At 38.5% G+C, this 15,136-nt stretch overlaps 1 protein-coding gene across 1 annotated transcript in view; it reads right to left on the bottom strand.

Annotated features, from left to right (window-relative positions):
* LOC129377973 (piezo-type mechanosensitive ion channel component 2) overlaps window positions 1-15,136 on the bottom strand; it is a 107,559-nt gene that overhangs the window by 14,088 nt on the left and 78,335 nt on the right. The window contains exons 28-41 of the mRNA XM_055058194.1: window positions 14,595-14,751; window positions 13,825-13,914; window positions 11,849-11,973; window positions 10,111-10,179; window positions 8,230-8,333; window positions 7,601-7,699; window positions 6,151-6,271; window positions 5,005-5,085; window positions 4,717-4,883; window positions 3,827-4,020; window positions 2,847-3,020; window positions 2,115-2,717; window positions 856-1,114; window positions 546-725 (exon numbers count right to left, since the gene is read on the bottom strand). Of these exons, the coding sequence (XP_054914169.1) occupies window positions 546-725; window positions 856-1,114; window positions 2,115-2,717; window positions 2,847-3,020; window positions 3,827-4,020; window positions 4,717-4,883; window positions 5,005-5,085; window positions 6,151-6,271; window positions 7,601-7,699; window positions 8,230-8,333; window positions 10,111-10,179; window positions 11,849-11,973; window positions 13,825-13,914; window positions 14,595-14,751 (2,423 nt within the window). The remainder of the gene's footprint in view (window positions 1-545; window positions 726-855; window positions 1,115-2,114; window positions 2,718-2,846; window positions 3,021-3,826; window positions 4,021-4,716; window positions 4,884-5,004; window positions 5,086-6,150; window positions 6,272-7,600; window positions 7,700-8,229; window positions 8,334-10,110; window positions 10,180-11,848; window positions 11,974-13,824; window positions 13,915-14,594; window positions 14,752-15,136) is intronic.

The raw sequence follows: 15,136 nt of genomic DNA, 5'->3' as shown, positions 1-15,136 counted from the left end.
CAAGTATTTTCTGCCCAGTTTCTAGTGCAAATATAACTTGGTTCACTTGAAACAAGTAACTTTTCAGCAAGATGTATGAACTTGTTTTAAGTCAATAATTCCTTAATACTGATGAAAAAGTTCTAGTTCGACTGGCAGATCATTTCACTTATAACAAGACATTTTTCCCCATGTCATAAGAGAATTTATCTGCCAATGGAAAGAATATTTTTTATTAAAAAATTAAGCAATTATTTACTTAAAACAAGCTCCTATATACAAATTATTTGTTAGTTTTATTACATTTTAAGTGTTCTAAGATATATGCACAAGAAGACAAAAAATTCTTGGCAAGATTTAGTATTTTTGCAGTGCAGAGCAGAATTGAAGCAATGAGATGATTAATCAGATTAATTGTGATTAATTAATTATTGAACAATTATTAATTAACTGGAGTATACAACCTCAGGAAGAGTCTCTAGTGTAAATATCTTAGTATTAGTTAAGCATTTCTGTCTCATTCAGTTTCACCAGTTAAGACGCTTCCTGTCTCCATTTGCTGGTACCTTCAGGATGGACCTGTGGAAGAACAGAGCCAGCAACTGGACCAGGTCATAGTGGACGTATCCGTCTTTCTTCTCCACACCGATGATGTTGGGAGGATAATATGGTTTATTCCTGTCGATCTTGTTCTGGTTGAAGGAGAAGAAGCCAAACTGGCAGAAGTACTTGATGACGATGGTGACCTGGAGGGGAAACAGGTGAGTTTATTTAAGCTTCAGGAAATAAATGCTAAAGGAATCCTCTCACCTTCTGGAGATGAGCTAGAAAATGAAACATCATGAAGGCGCATCTACACCGCTTCTGTGTTTTTACCTCTGTGTAGATGATGGCTGTCATCCAATAGCGTTTACTGGGCCGCGGCACCGACAGCATGGCCCACAGGAAGATGGTGATGGGGAGAACCAGGGTGATGAAGGAGGCCGATACCATGTGGTTGATAATGATGACCAGGTAGCAAACGAACTCGGAGTGAGCCACCAGCATGTTGTAGAGGGCGTAGCAGAACTGCAGGATCAGCGGCTGGGTCTGGTAGAAGTGGTCCGACTGTTCCAGCTCCTCGTCGTAGAACATCCTGAACGCAGAGAGGCCGCCGTGAAAAAACCTGGGAACGTGGGCTTAGACACTCGAAGCATACAGGTCAAAATCTGAACAATTAGGAAAAGGAGACGAGAACGGGGTAAACTAGACCTCACACTGAAAACTGACAAAAACATCCCAAAAACCAGGCGAGCCTAGTAAGGGCGTTTACAGACCAGATAGTCTTTGAGACTTTGGTCAATAGGGGACCAAAATAGCAACATTTGCTCTATTTTCAGTTGGTGCGTTTCACTCCCACCCTGCACTGTCGAATGAATTACATCCTCTGAAAATCCTGTTCCCCTCCTCGCCTGGGGTGGCGCTGCACCAAGAATCATTGAAGGAAACGACACAAAACCTCAGAAGAATGCAACTTTCTTCTTCACAAAATGTAAACAAAAATGGAGTGGGTCACATTTTAGCAGTTGCAGGATTTCTCTATTGTCTTTAGTAAAAGACTCAAGACAGTTTGTTTTTACCCAGAATGCTTTGCTCTATGGTTAACTTCCTGATTTTGATGCGGTCTTTAGTTCGCTTGGTGTTCACTTTTGCTTTCAAACTGCACCAGAATTCACTTTAACCAAACCAAGGCATAAGTTTTTAGGTGGACCAGAGTTCGATGTTTTGGTCCAAATCAGAGTTTGATCGTACGTTCTTCCTTCCAAAAGAACTGGACTTTCTACGAACCAGAGACACTTTAACTTATAACATGGGAAAAATGTCTTGTTCTGCTGGCAGATTATTTAACTTACAACTAGTACTTTTCCATCAATATTAAGTAATTTGTGACTTACAACCAGGTCTTATATCTGGCTTAAAAGCTACTTGTTTGTTAGTTTTGTCTTATTTCAAGTATTCTAAGATGTTTGAACTAATCTACACCAAAAATATTTGGTAAGATTTTGTTGGTTTTTTTGCAGTGCCAGATGTTCAAAGGGATGAATACTTTAGCAGTGAAGTGTTTATATTGTTCATTTCTGATGAAATGGACCTACTTGTTGAGCAGCAGCTCGCTGGCCGTCAGCTCGGTGGTCATCGATGGCAGCATGATGTCCGACCTGCTGTCCGAGCGGCTGTCGGACGTCATGACCAGCCGCCGCCTCCGGTAGGAGTCGCTCTCGTCGTCGCTGACCTCCAGGCGGTCAAAGCTCACTGCCTTGCTGTAGCTGGGCGGCACGTCGGCGTCGGACGTTTTGGAAGCGTCCGTGTCAGGGGTGTAGAGCATGACGGCCTGGTCCTCCGTCTGCGAGAAGTCCTGTTGTCCGACTACATCTTCGCTCTCGCTGATTGAGTTGTTCTCCCGTGATGAGGCAGCCGATTCTGCGTCGTCCTGCCTGGCGGACGGCCCCTCATCTGGGCTAAGGGAGTCGCAGGGAGCAGCCTCTACTTCTTGCTCCTCTCCTCCAGCTTCCTTATCCGGTTCCTGTAGATCTTTATCATCATCTTCAACGTTCACCTCATTGTGCTGCGTCTCCTCTGCTTCCTGATTGTCCGCAGGAGGCTGAGCGTCTTCTCCTTGATCTTGTTCATCCTCCACTTCCTCGATGGTGTCTGTGGTTCCTTGTCTGGAGTAGATCATGACGCTTTGAGTCGTTTCACTAAACAGAGGGAAACAAACAAAAACTATTTATTTTTCAGGAAAAAAACAACCTTTACAAGCAATGAACTTGATGAAAACAGTCATGAGATGCAGCGATGATGTTCATGTGAGTGAAATGATGGCGAACCTGGATATGAAGCTGCTGCCGCTGTCTATGGACGAATTAGCAATGTCCATGCTGTACATCTTCCGCAGACTGGGCCTGGGGCGCTGGCTGGTTTTGGGAATGTTCTCCGGCATTGGGTCCATGTCTTCCAGAGTGGACTGGCGGGAAAACAGGGTGGTGGCCTCCGTGAAGGCACTGGCAGGCAATGATGGGATGGCATGACGAGCAGCAGTGAGAGGGAGAGACGGTGTTCAGGAACGACGCATGACGGTAAAAACAAAAAGTCTCCATTTAATGATGCTGAATGATATCGAGCCTTTGCAATGTGGCGTCACTCTCTTCAAAAAGTGTCAAATTTACCTACAAGCTTCAGTAAAGATTGTCAAAACACAGATCGCTGGTAGCCTAATATCAGTTGCTTTTATTAAAGACTTGATCAAAGGGTGAATTCATGGATTTGCAGAAAACTCAGCTGAGGTTTTAAACACTTGATCTGTTTCTAGAAGCAGTACAGAACCAAACGGAAATACAAAAATGAGCAAAAAGTGAATTTTGAAAAGTTAGTTCTCTTTAAAAAGTTAGAAAGCTTTAAAATTCAGAGAAGTGACAACGGGTCAATTGCCCCTAAAATATATTATGACAAAAACTGCAAGCATAACATGAAGCATAAATGCAGAATTTAAGCTGTATGCTATGAAATATGTATGCTATATGATACACAACATATTAAAACAGAATGTGCAGCTCTGTAACAAATATAATTTTCAGTAATCTGGGGAAACAAAAAGACATTTATTATCCGACTAAGTACTTTGTATCACTGTGTATTTATATCAACAAAGCTAACGCTCATTTGCTAAATATTAAAAAAACTTCTCAGCTGTTTTTTTTTTTTTTGTCAAGGTAAATAAAAGCAGTGGAAACTAAACACGAGGAATGAATTTATTTTCTGTGGTTTTTAGAGGATGTTGTTGATCCGTCCAGCGTGTGGCGCTGTGTACCTGGACATGCTGTCTCTGGAGGCCGTGGAGTCCTGGCTCTCCATCGGGTAGCCTCTCCTTCTCTTTGGGCCCTTGGTGGAGCCGGACGCAGACCCGTCCTCGCTCAGCTGGTCCAGGCTGGCCTGCCTGGAGATGTTCAGCCTCATGGCCTTCTGGTAGTAAACATGGATGCTCTCTCTGGACGGCACGTTGCCCTGCAGACACAAAATGGGTTTAACTTAGAAATAATAACCAACATTTACATCTTTCGTCTTTATTTTTGCATTTCTGTCACACTTTAGACAACCTGACCAAAATCTGACTCTGGTTGTCTCAACCATTAGGTTAATGAATGAAATCCTGACTTTAAAAAAATTTTTTGTGTTTCTTTAGGTCACTTTTGTCTGATATAAACATTTACATCCAACAAAAATAATGTTGAAAAAGTTACTCCTTGTTCAACGGCTGAAAATTTCACTGGTCGTTGGGTTTAAAATGGATTTTTTACATGAAACTTTATCTTTCTGTGTACAAACGTATTTTGAAGCTGTTTAATAATGAAGCAATTTAATTATTTACGTTTTAAATAACTATTTGTTACTTGGATATTCTGTAACTTTTGTAAATTAATTCTGCTGACTATATATTGGTAGCACATCTAAAAAATTGTTTTAGGACATTCAGATTGTTTTTAATCCAGTTTTTATATGGTGGAGTTAATTTTCCTTTCCTTTTTTTTTTTTTTACCCAGATATAAAATTTTCTAAGTTTCAACCAAGTTTTTGGTCATTTCTACTTTAAGTAATTTAGTTGCCATATGAAAGTATGTTGGGTCAACCAACCCAGCTGAGTTCAAACAACCCAAGTTGGTTCCAAACTGGGTTGTTTTTAGTCTGCAGCCAGGATTTTACCTTTTTGACCTCCCGCGTCAGCATGCAGCGCTCGATGCGAAGCACGGTGGAGATGTCGATGTACTCCCTGCACATGTCGTTCATCCAGTTGGTGAAGCTCTCCACCGTCGTCTGGAAGAGCACCCAGGTGAACTTTACGATGTTGAACACCCGCTTGATGATGTTGTCTGCGCGAGACGAGGCGACATTCACCATGTTACCAGTTGAAGGGAAAATGTTGCAGCAAAACACAGAGAAATAAAAAGAAAGAATGGGCTAAATGATTTGGTTAAATGGGGGAAAACGTACCTGGACCAGCAGACGTTTTGCTTTCTTCTCCTTTTTCTTGCCCATCAGAAAGCTCCCCCACCTCGATCGCAACATGACCTGCTAAAAAAATAAACACCTCACGACCTCAGCAAAAAATAAACATATTTAAAGTTTTTACATTACTATGAAAAGATAAAACCACCTACTTATTGCTATGTCTCTTAAGATGTTATCTAAAAAAAACTATATCTGTATTATTTAAATCAGGTTGTCAAACTCATTTTTGTTTTGGGCCAAATCCAGATCATGAATCCCCTTAAAGGGGCGGTTCTGCCAGAATATATTGGTAAAACTTGTTCACCATCTGTTAAAAGTATCAATAAATTCTTAAAATTAAACAATATTATTGAACATATTTTCAGTCCCTCCAGGATTTTGTATTTGTGCCACTAATTTGGAAATATTTGCACTTATTTATGATGGTAAATGTGACTTTTTCATTACTTGCTGTTTGGATCATGGACAATAATCTGACATCAATTAAGGCTGAAGCAGCTGTTTAGTACAAGTAAGAAAGTTTATGACAGTTTTTGAGAAAAAACTGCAATAAAATCCAAATTATTAGAGTAAAAAATGTGGGGATTTGTTGATTTCGTGTGAATTTTCAAGATCATTCTCAAAACATTGTAGGGACTGATTGGAATAACTTGACAGTAAATAGATCAAAATTGCATTGATTTGACTGACAACATAATATTCAATCTGGTGTTTAGTCTAGAATGCAAAGGGCCACATTAAAAGCTTCGGGCTTGAGTTTGACACTTGTGATTTAAACAGTTGTGTAGGCAGTAGCAGTCAGTCTCACAGCGAATCTCAAGAAGCCTCTGACTGAAGACCGTCGCTGTATGTCAGTTTTATGACATGCTAACTGCTCAATATTTAAGATATTCTACAAAAACATGTCCTGGATGACATCATCAGTTGATTTCAAGCACTGCTAATCCACCTCCTTTGCTTTTGCTGCTCTTCTTTGAAGCAGTCAAAACCAAACTTGCACCACTTTTTGTCATAACGCAACTATTTAACTTATAAACCATAACAAGTTTATCACACAGAATGCACATTTTTGAGTTTTCTGGTTTATTAAAATTTCAATGAACCAGAAGCAAAGAATTACAGATTTACCATCTTTCTTGCTTTTCCTGCCTCTCATTCTTTTCGTGTATTTCTTCCAAAACTTGCGTTTGTCTTTGGCTCGCGCCTTCAGAGCAGCTTTGGGGTCCGTGATCCAGGCCTGGTAAAGAAACTGCAGAGCAGAGCAGACCCGGTTAGTATCAACCGGGTCGGTTTTGGTGGAACGACAGGGGAGGAAATAAAATTTAATTATTGTTTCAAACACCAGAATGAAACAATAATTCACTTTCTACACTGGATTCACATGTAATTATTTCCAAAAAGCCTTTAAATAAATGAGATTTCACTGAAATCAATAATTAGTTTTTTTAAACTGAGTTATGACACAGAAGTTTCTGTTTCTAAACTTAAGATCAAAACAAATTTTGTGAAATATGACAAGATTTACATAAAATGTTACTAGTTCAATGCACTAAATTTTTATTTTTTCTCTCCATTTTCTATATTTTTCAGTGTGAAGATATGCAGCTGCAGAAAATGAAGAACTTATTTTAAACTTTTCTCCATAGATAGCAATAATTATTTTATTTTTGTCAGGAAAATAAAAATCAGCCATAATGTTTTAAATTAAACCTGAAAAATTATTTCATTGAAAAATGTGAGATATTCTACCTTAAAATATCACTAATGAAGAAATTTTTAGCAGCTGTATGTTGAACCACTTGAACATAAACCAATTTTAACAAATCAAAAATACGATGTATTGTGTTTTTTTCCCAGCCTGGTTTCAAAGTTGCATATCGACAAAAATAAAAACATTGGGACATTTTTCAGGTCATGCAGATTTTACATCGACTGCTATCTTCTACATTGTCTTGTGCAAGAATACCTGACATTTCTACAGAGCAACAATCAACAACAGGCGGGAGAAACATTCTTCGCATGCAGAACGTTTCATGCCAGAGTGACAATCATGCAGCACAAAAACATTCCCACTCCGGCTCATATTTGCTGATTTTTGCCAAATCTTTTACTTTTTGTCTATTTCAATAAAGTTTACACCAAATATGAGCTGCAAGCAACATAAAACTGCGATGTTAGTTGCTAAAGGTGACCCGTTATGCTTCCTTGAACAGGTTACGATAAATCTGTGGCCTATACCAAACATGTTTGTTACATTTTTTTCCACAAAATCATTCTCAGAGATTTTATCCTGGTCAGTTTGAGCCGTTTCATTCTGTCTTGTCACTTTAAATCTGAATAAGCTGTTGCTGGCCACGCCCCCAAATTTAATGTTTGCACTCAAACGTGAAATTATGACAGACGCCAAAAAACATTAACTTATTACCGTAAAACTGTTTTTTTTAAGCACTTGGGTTGTTTTAAGATGCAGTTGAGACCCAAATAGAGGTAGAAAAACAAAATGCAACTTTTACATAACAGGTCAACTTTTGACATTCCCACAGCAAAACAAGCACGGACAGGTGAGTATAGCGAGTACCTTTCCTGCCTTCACTACATACTGCAGGACAGTTTTAGGCAGCCTAATGATAGACTTGGGCAAAGCCAGAACGGCTGAGACAAACTTTCCGATCGCTCGCTAAAAGGCAGAGGAAAGAGGGACAAGGTTTAGTCGATAGACTGCAGGTTGAAGGAAGACCTGTGTGAGGAGGCAGAGGAGATGGAAATTCATGAGTTAAACATTCATTTGTGCACAAATTAATAACAAACCAAAAGAATGTGATTAAAAAAGAAGGAAAAAAAGAGACGTTATGTGGAATCGGGTGAAATGGATCGTTGTTAGAGGCGGGTTGAGGAAAAGGTCAGACAGTCTGCAGACTGACGATACAAAGATTCTCAAGTGTTTCGCTCTGTTTTATATCACAAGTGGACATAAAACCCCAACAGAGCAACATTCAATTTATCTAACAGTAAGAAAATATCCTTTCCATTTGTTGTTTTTATTAAACAAACCAGCCTTTTTTTAGTTTCATTTGCTTGATACAGTAAATCCATCAGGAAACAGATTTTACTCCTAATAAATATAAAATTGTTTGATTCTTAAGTGTTCAAATAGCAGAGAGATGAGAAACTAATTTTTTTTCTGAAACCCAAAGAATATCGATCCACCTGAAATGCCGACTTCTTTGGCGGCTCCTCGTCTTTTTTCTCCTCCTCGTCCTCTTCTTCCTCGCTGTCAGTTTCAAACAAGTAGTAATCTCCACTTCTAACCACTAGGGGGCAGAAGAGAAAATGTTTTTACACGAACTCAGAGGCCAGAAATGATCATTTGATGATCGTCAAACACTGAAATCAGAAACAGAGAGGAGACGCTGGAGGGAAACAGGATGTAAGAAAGTTATAACACTCAAAAATAACAGAAATTATATCTACAGTGAGACACATAAAGAAAGAACAAACTCTTGCAATTCTAAGATTTCATTTATCAGGAAATAATAGATTTAATCAGTTCTTACCAGGTTCTAAAATTATCTAAATATAACCTCAAATGTAAATAAATTCACAACAGACCCACACTATTAAAATTACATACAGGAAGTATCAGCTGATAAAGTTGAAAGGTACTGGATAATTAACACAAAAATATTAAAGCAAACAACAAAAAATGTTTTAATCCTCAAAATTGGGAGAAAGACAAATTAAAATCAAATTTTACAAAAATATAAACTTCCTCAATATTTTTTATTTTGCTCACTTTTTGTTTTCAGATTTTGATTTTTTTTTCTTTAGAATTTTTATTCTCTTTTTGTCAGTAGTTTGAAAAATTTCCTCAAATTTTTAAATTTTTTTCATTTTTTCTCCAGTTTTTTATTATTTTTCTGAAGATTTTGACTTTTAATTCTCAAATAGTAACTTTTTTACTCACAATTTTGACTTCTTTTTCCCAGAATTTGACATTTTCAAAGAATTTTTTCTCCCCTTAAAATGGTTCATTTTTCCCAGAATTTCGACTTTTTTTTCTCAGAATCTAGACAAAAAAATAATTACTTTTTTCTGTTCTTCACCTACCATTGTCCATAATTCTCTTTTGCAGCTGCTGCATGTTAATAAATTGTAGCAAAAGTTATATAATGACAACAGGATCTATAACAAAACGATTAATAAAAATCTAACTTGTATGTTTTGATGCACTTGAATTTAGATATAATTGATTTTAGAACCTGGCAAAGAACTTAAAACCCTCAGAATTGAATGTCTAATAATGTATTCTGAACACAGAACCTTTTAAACTGTCATTATGAGGTTTATGTGAAGGAAGAAACCTATGATTTGTCTCTAAGCTGTAAGAAGAGACTCCATTCTGCAGCAGCTGAGTGTCAGAAGCGATGGATAGACAAGGCTGACTTATGTCCTTGAGCAGAAACGCAGTGGGCAGGAAATGAGGGAGGATGCTAGGAAATGGAGATGAAACACCAAATGACAAAGAGATAAAGTAATTTGTAAAATGTCATGTGGGGGCAGACAATGACATGAGACATGAGTTTGCACCAAACAGGCAATCAGTGGGAAAACTCAGAGGAAAAGTTGGTTTTTATAAACTGGTTATTTTATCAGCTGTAGAGTTTTTTTTATGTGTGAATCGTCTGTTTGGTTTTCACCTGTTTGGTGATCATGTCTCCAGGCAAAGCAGGGGAAAAAAACCTCCCTCCTTTATTCCAGTACTGAGAATAAAGGCGGGTCCGTTTTATGTCTTTGCCTAAAAATGAGAGCGATTCTCTACTGTGGGCTTTTCAGGCGAAAAATGTTCGACAAACCTCCAGACATTACTCCTTTTCTCCTCCATCATCGTGTCTGTTTAAGGCGACCAGGCTCTCTGTGGTTTTATTTAAAAAATCCGCCTTAAGCAGAGATAGAAACGAGTTACTGACTGGAGGGACGGTGCCTTCAGAGCCCTGGGACAGTATGGGAATCCTCAGCGTTCTGGTCAAGGACAAAAGGGGCCAGTGAGAGTGGAGGAAGAGAAAAACACGGTTTTGGGGGTCAACCTACTGGAAGCATGGTCAACCCACGGCCTCCACCACTGCTTTTTTTTGGTCTTGGCTTTCGCTCGCTGTGCTCCTAAAATTTCACAAATACATCAGTGCAACACATCATAAAGGTAAATAAAAATAAAAATCCACTAGTTTAAGATTCTTAAGGCAATTTACAGCAGCTTGCAGACATATTCACACCCCTTGAACTCTCTTTTAGTCAAGTTACAAACTCAAACTTCGGTTTAAAATTTAAAAGGTTTTATTTGATGGAGCAAAATGGATTTATACTTTCTCAAATAAAAACACTTTTTTCAACTATTTTTTATACTTTTGCACATTTAAAGACTAAAAACTCGACAGATTCTTCGAAACAGCTCCAGGTCACTGAACTGTGTTAAGGTCTGGACTTTGACTAGGTCACGATTGTTTAAGCTTTTTGTCATGTGGACCAAAATTATTGAGTCTTTAAAAAAAACTAAAATAAAGTTAAGCAAATAAAGTAGAAAAATATAAGTTATTCATCACAGATTCAGAAATTAAGAAGTATTTTACATGTTTGGTGCATTAAACCTAAATCTGCTTTAAACTTTTAACCTTTCCTGTCTGTTGTGTTTCATCTCGATGATATTTATTCATTAATGTTCTCTAAAAAAAAAATCTCTTTTTATGAGTTTATGATGAGACTAAACTGCACAACGAGGTATTAATTGCTGATAATATTCCTTCTGAGAGTTCCTTTGAATTGGGTTGCAAATAACGATTATTTTAATGAATGTTGCAATTAATCGGTTAGTTTTACCAGATTAAACCATTAATTGGGTAAAAAATGATCTGCAGATTTTGTTTATTACATGAACAGTATTATTTATTTTATATATCAAAATAAATAATTCAATTACTTTTTAAAAAAGAAAATAAAATATTTAGTTGCCTAAGATGCAATAATAGGATTCATTTTTGATCATTTATAGCATCTGCAGCAAAAAATACTTTAACATCAATATGTGAAAAGTTCAGTGTAGCATTGATCTGTTGATTATTTTTGGATTAATCAATAAATAAATGGAGATGAAAAGGTATCTGTGAAATTCCACATAAGAAATATTTACAGATGAAAGGTTTTTATTTTTCATCATAAATGCAAAATGTAAATATTTCTGTACAGTTTTGACTTAACTACTGCTCTGAGTGTTTTATTCTTTCCTCAAATTGCCCATTTTAAATCTATATATTGTCCAGTTAACAATTATTGGTTTATTAAATTAGTTGTCTGAGAGAGTCATCACGATTAATCGTGATTAATCAATTATTTCAATAATTGGTTCATCAAGATTAATTATAGTTAATTGTGATTAATTGATTATTTCCAAAACTCTGATTAATTGATTATTTCAATACTCTTTCACAATTTCATTAATCATGATCAGTTCTGATTAATCGGATTTATTGATTAATCGTGATTCAATTAATTAGTCATAGCTGATTGTTTCAGCTGTATTTTTATCTGGGTCTTACTTAGTGGTGTCAGAGTAAAGGCGGCTGAACACAAATGCAATTTAATTTAATTTAAAGCAAAACTTGTCACAGTTATGTTATTTTTTTTATTTGTCTTTCATGTAAAAATTGCATTGAAATAGTTGGTTGAAAAAGTTCAAGGGTTGTGAATTCAAACAGTGGGTCATTACATGTGATGAACATTAGCTGAGCCTCATTATGGGCTCTACAGGGAGAGTCGGCGGCAGCCTTCATCATACCATCATCATCCTCCTCCTCCTCGGGCCGGACGAGCGTCTGTCCGTCAGCAGACTCCTGCGCCAGGCTCAGCAGCTTCTCCTTGCCCCTCTTAAACTTTTGCTGCCTCACCTTAATGCGGTCCATCCTGATTAGATCAGAAAAGACGCAGAGGAACATCACCGCACGCCGTCCACAAACATCTCCAGGCTCCAGCTTGGAAACAAGAGCATGTTCTATCACAGCGGAGTGCTCATTAGTGGAGGTGAGTGGGCATCAACTGGGCTCGCGAGGAACTACAGAGGAAACTATAAGCAGTGGAAACCCGCTGCTTTTAGGTGGTACGATATGCTAATGGCTGCCTTCCAGGAAGCCACACTGAGCCTGGAGAGGCTTTTAAACCACAACAATCATGTTTACTTAATTATGGACAGAGTTACGCCGAGCGAGGTTCACCAAAGAAACAGAGAGAAGGAGGATTGAGCCTGCATTAGAGCCAGGAAATCACAGAAGGAGGAAAAATCTGACTTCCTGTTGATTATCAGCAACATTTAACAGAATCCAGTTTAAAGAGTTTCTCTTTAACAATATGAGAGATGGATGGATGGATGGATGGATGGATGGATGGATGGATGGATGGATGGATGGATGGATGGATGGATGGATGGATGGATGGATGGATGGATGGATGGATGGATGGATGGATGGATGGATGGATGGATGGATGGATGGATGGATGGATGGATGGATGGATGGATGGACGATGGATGGTTGGTTGGATGGTTGGATGGTTGGATGGATGGGATGGTTGGATGGATGATGGATGGTTGGTTGGTTGGATGGATGGATGATGGATGATGGATGGTTGGTTGGTTGGATGGATGGTTGGATGGATGGTTGGATGGATGGATGGATGGATGATGGTTGGATGGATGGATGGATGGATGATGGATGATGGATGGTTGGTTGGTTGGATGGATGGATGGATGGATGGATGGATGGATGGTTGGATGGATGGATGGATGGATGGATGGTTGGATGGATGATGGATGGTTGGATGGATGGTTGGATGGATGGTTGGATGGATGGATGGATGGATGGGATGATGGTTGGATGGTTGGTTGGATGGTTGGATGGTTGGATGGATGGATGGTTGGATGGATGATGGATGGTTGGTTGGTTGGATGGATGGATGATGGATGATGGATGGTTGGTTGGTTGGATGGATGGTTGGATGGATGGTTGGATGGATGGATGGATGGATGATGGTTGGATGGATGGTTGGATGGATGATGGATGGTTGGATGGATGGTTGGATGGATGGTTGGATGGATGGATGGATGGATGGATGGATGGATGGATGATGGTTGGATGGATGGTTGGATGGATGATGGATGGATGGATGGATGGATGATGGTTGGATGGATGATGGATGGTTGGATGGATGGTTGGATGGTTGGATGATGGATGGATGATGGATGGTTGGATGGATGGATGGATGGATGGATGGATGGTTGGATGGTTGGATGGATGGTTGGATGATGGATGGATGATGGATGGTTGGTTGGTTGGATGGATGATGGTTGGATGGATGGTTGGATGGTTGGATGGATGGTTGGATGGTTGGATGGATGGATGGTTGGATGGTTGGATGGATGGATGGATAGATGGATGATGGATGGTTGGTTGGTTGGATGGATGATGGTCGGATGGATGGTTGGATGGATGGTTGGATGGTTGGATGGATGGATGGATGGATGGATGATGGTTGGATGGATGGATGGATGAACAAAAGTTTATCATCAACAATCCATCCATCCAATAAAATTAAGCAAAAAACAAAAATCTCAAAAGTAAGGAATGTCTGTGAAAGCGTGGATTAATAATTTCAGGATGGGACTAATTTCAAACTAAATTGATTTCAAAGTGTTGTTTCCCTCAGGGGGAACAGAGAGGCTGAATAACATGAAGGTCAAAGGTCAAACATGGAGAGTCTCACTGTCTCTTCAGCTGCTCCACTGATTTGCTCTCCTCCTCCAGTCGAGCTTTCACCGCCTTCACTATGGTGGCCTGGAAAAGCTCCGCTCCTCTGGAACAAAAAACAGGGAGACTCTGAGGCACCGAATGCAGTAATCTGGATTAGATCTGATGTTTTCATCTGTTTGGATTAAAAAAAAAAAAAAAATTATTTTATTTAAACCTTAATTTACTGGAGATCATGTATAACTGGAAACAAAAATGATTTAAAAAAAAATTATAAAAATCACTCCAATTTGACATGTTATTTAATTTATCAGATTAAACGTAGAAAAAAACAAATCACACGGATCTATGGAAGAAGATTAGGGACAGTTTTTTCTCATAATTTTGACTTCAATCTCTGACCTTTTTCTCAAGATCTAAATTTTTTAGATCATATATAAGACAAATCAAAATCAATCAAATAATCTTTTGGTATGGATGAAGTGCCGGTTTACAAAACCTCAACAAGGAAGAAACAAGTGAAACCTAATAATATTTGGTTATTTATGTGGATTTTGGCAAAAATACACAGATTACAGTCTGAATTCTGGGAAAAAACATCAGGATTATAATTCTTTTTGCCGTTTAGTGGACTTTTAAAGCAACTTTTCAAAGTGTTTTGGAAAGTTGGAAGTGGTAATCCTCTCCCATTTGGATCACTGGATCAGAAACAGAAAACAGTCGTAAAAGCCAAGCACTGGAGGCGGCACTGCTCCTGCCTCTCAGTGCAGCTGCTGTCTGGAGTACCTGGAGGCGAGGATCTGCGACGCTCTGATGTCTGCCACCACGTGCAGGAAGTAGTAGCTCATGAAGACTCGTCTCTGCAGCAGCAGGAAAGCGAAGCAGATGCTGTCCCAGATTATCCCGGCCTCGTCTTTTGGGAGCTCGCAGGAGTATCCCTCGGCTGGAGTGTGAAGCAAAATCAGATTTATTTTCAGAAACAAACAACTTTCAGCTCTAATCTCTAATTAACAAGGTTTCAATGACGAGATGAAAAAATGGTCTAAAATAAATCAATTCAAAACACTTTATAAGAAAACAATAATTAAAAGTGATCTATTGAGCTTTTCTGTCATTAAATGATTCCTAGATAATGAAATGTTATTCTGCTCTTGTCACTTTAAATCCATATAATCTCCTGCTTCCCACACCCTCAAACTCAATGTTTTCACTCGCATGTGAAAATGGCTACAAACAGACGTGCAATTACACAACCGTACATCTTTGAAAAGCAGAAGTAGAGCCTCCTGCACAACCAATAAGAATCCAGCGGTTTCTCGATGGTAAAG

The sequence above is a fragment of the Poeciliopsis prolifica genome, unplaced genomic scaffold (assembly GCF_027474105.1).
Source record: "Poeciliopsis prolifica strain line A6 unplaced genomic scaffold, Auburn_PproV2 SCAFFOLD050, whole genome shotgun sequence".
Lineage (NCBI taxonomy): Eukaryota > Metazoa > Chordata > Actinopteri > Cyprinodontiformes > Poeciliidae > Poeciliopsis > Poeciliopsis prolifica.
Note: the sequence above shows the minus strand (reverse complement) of the source record. Positions and strands in the feature narration are given on the sequence as shown.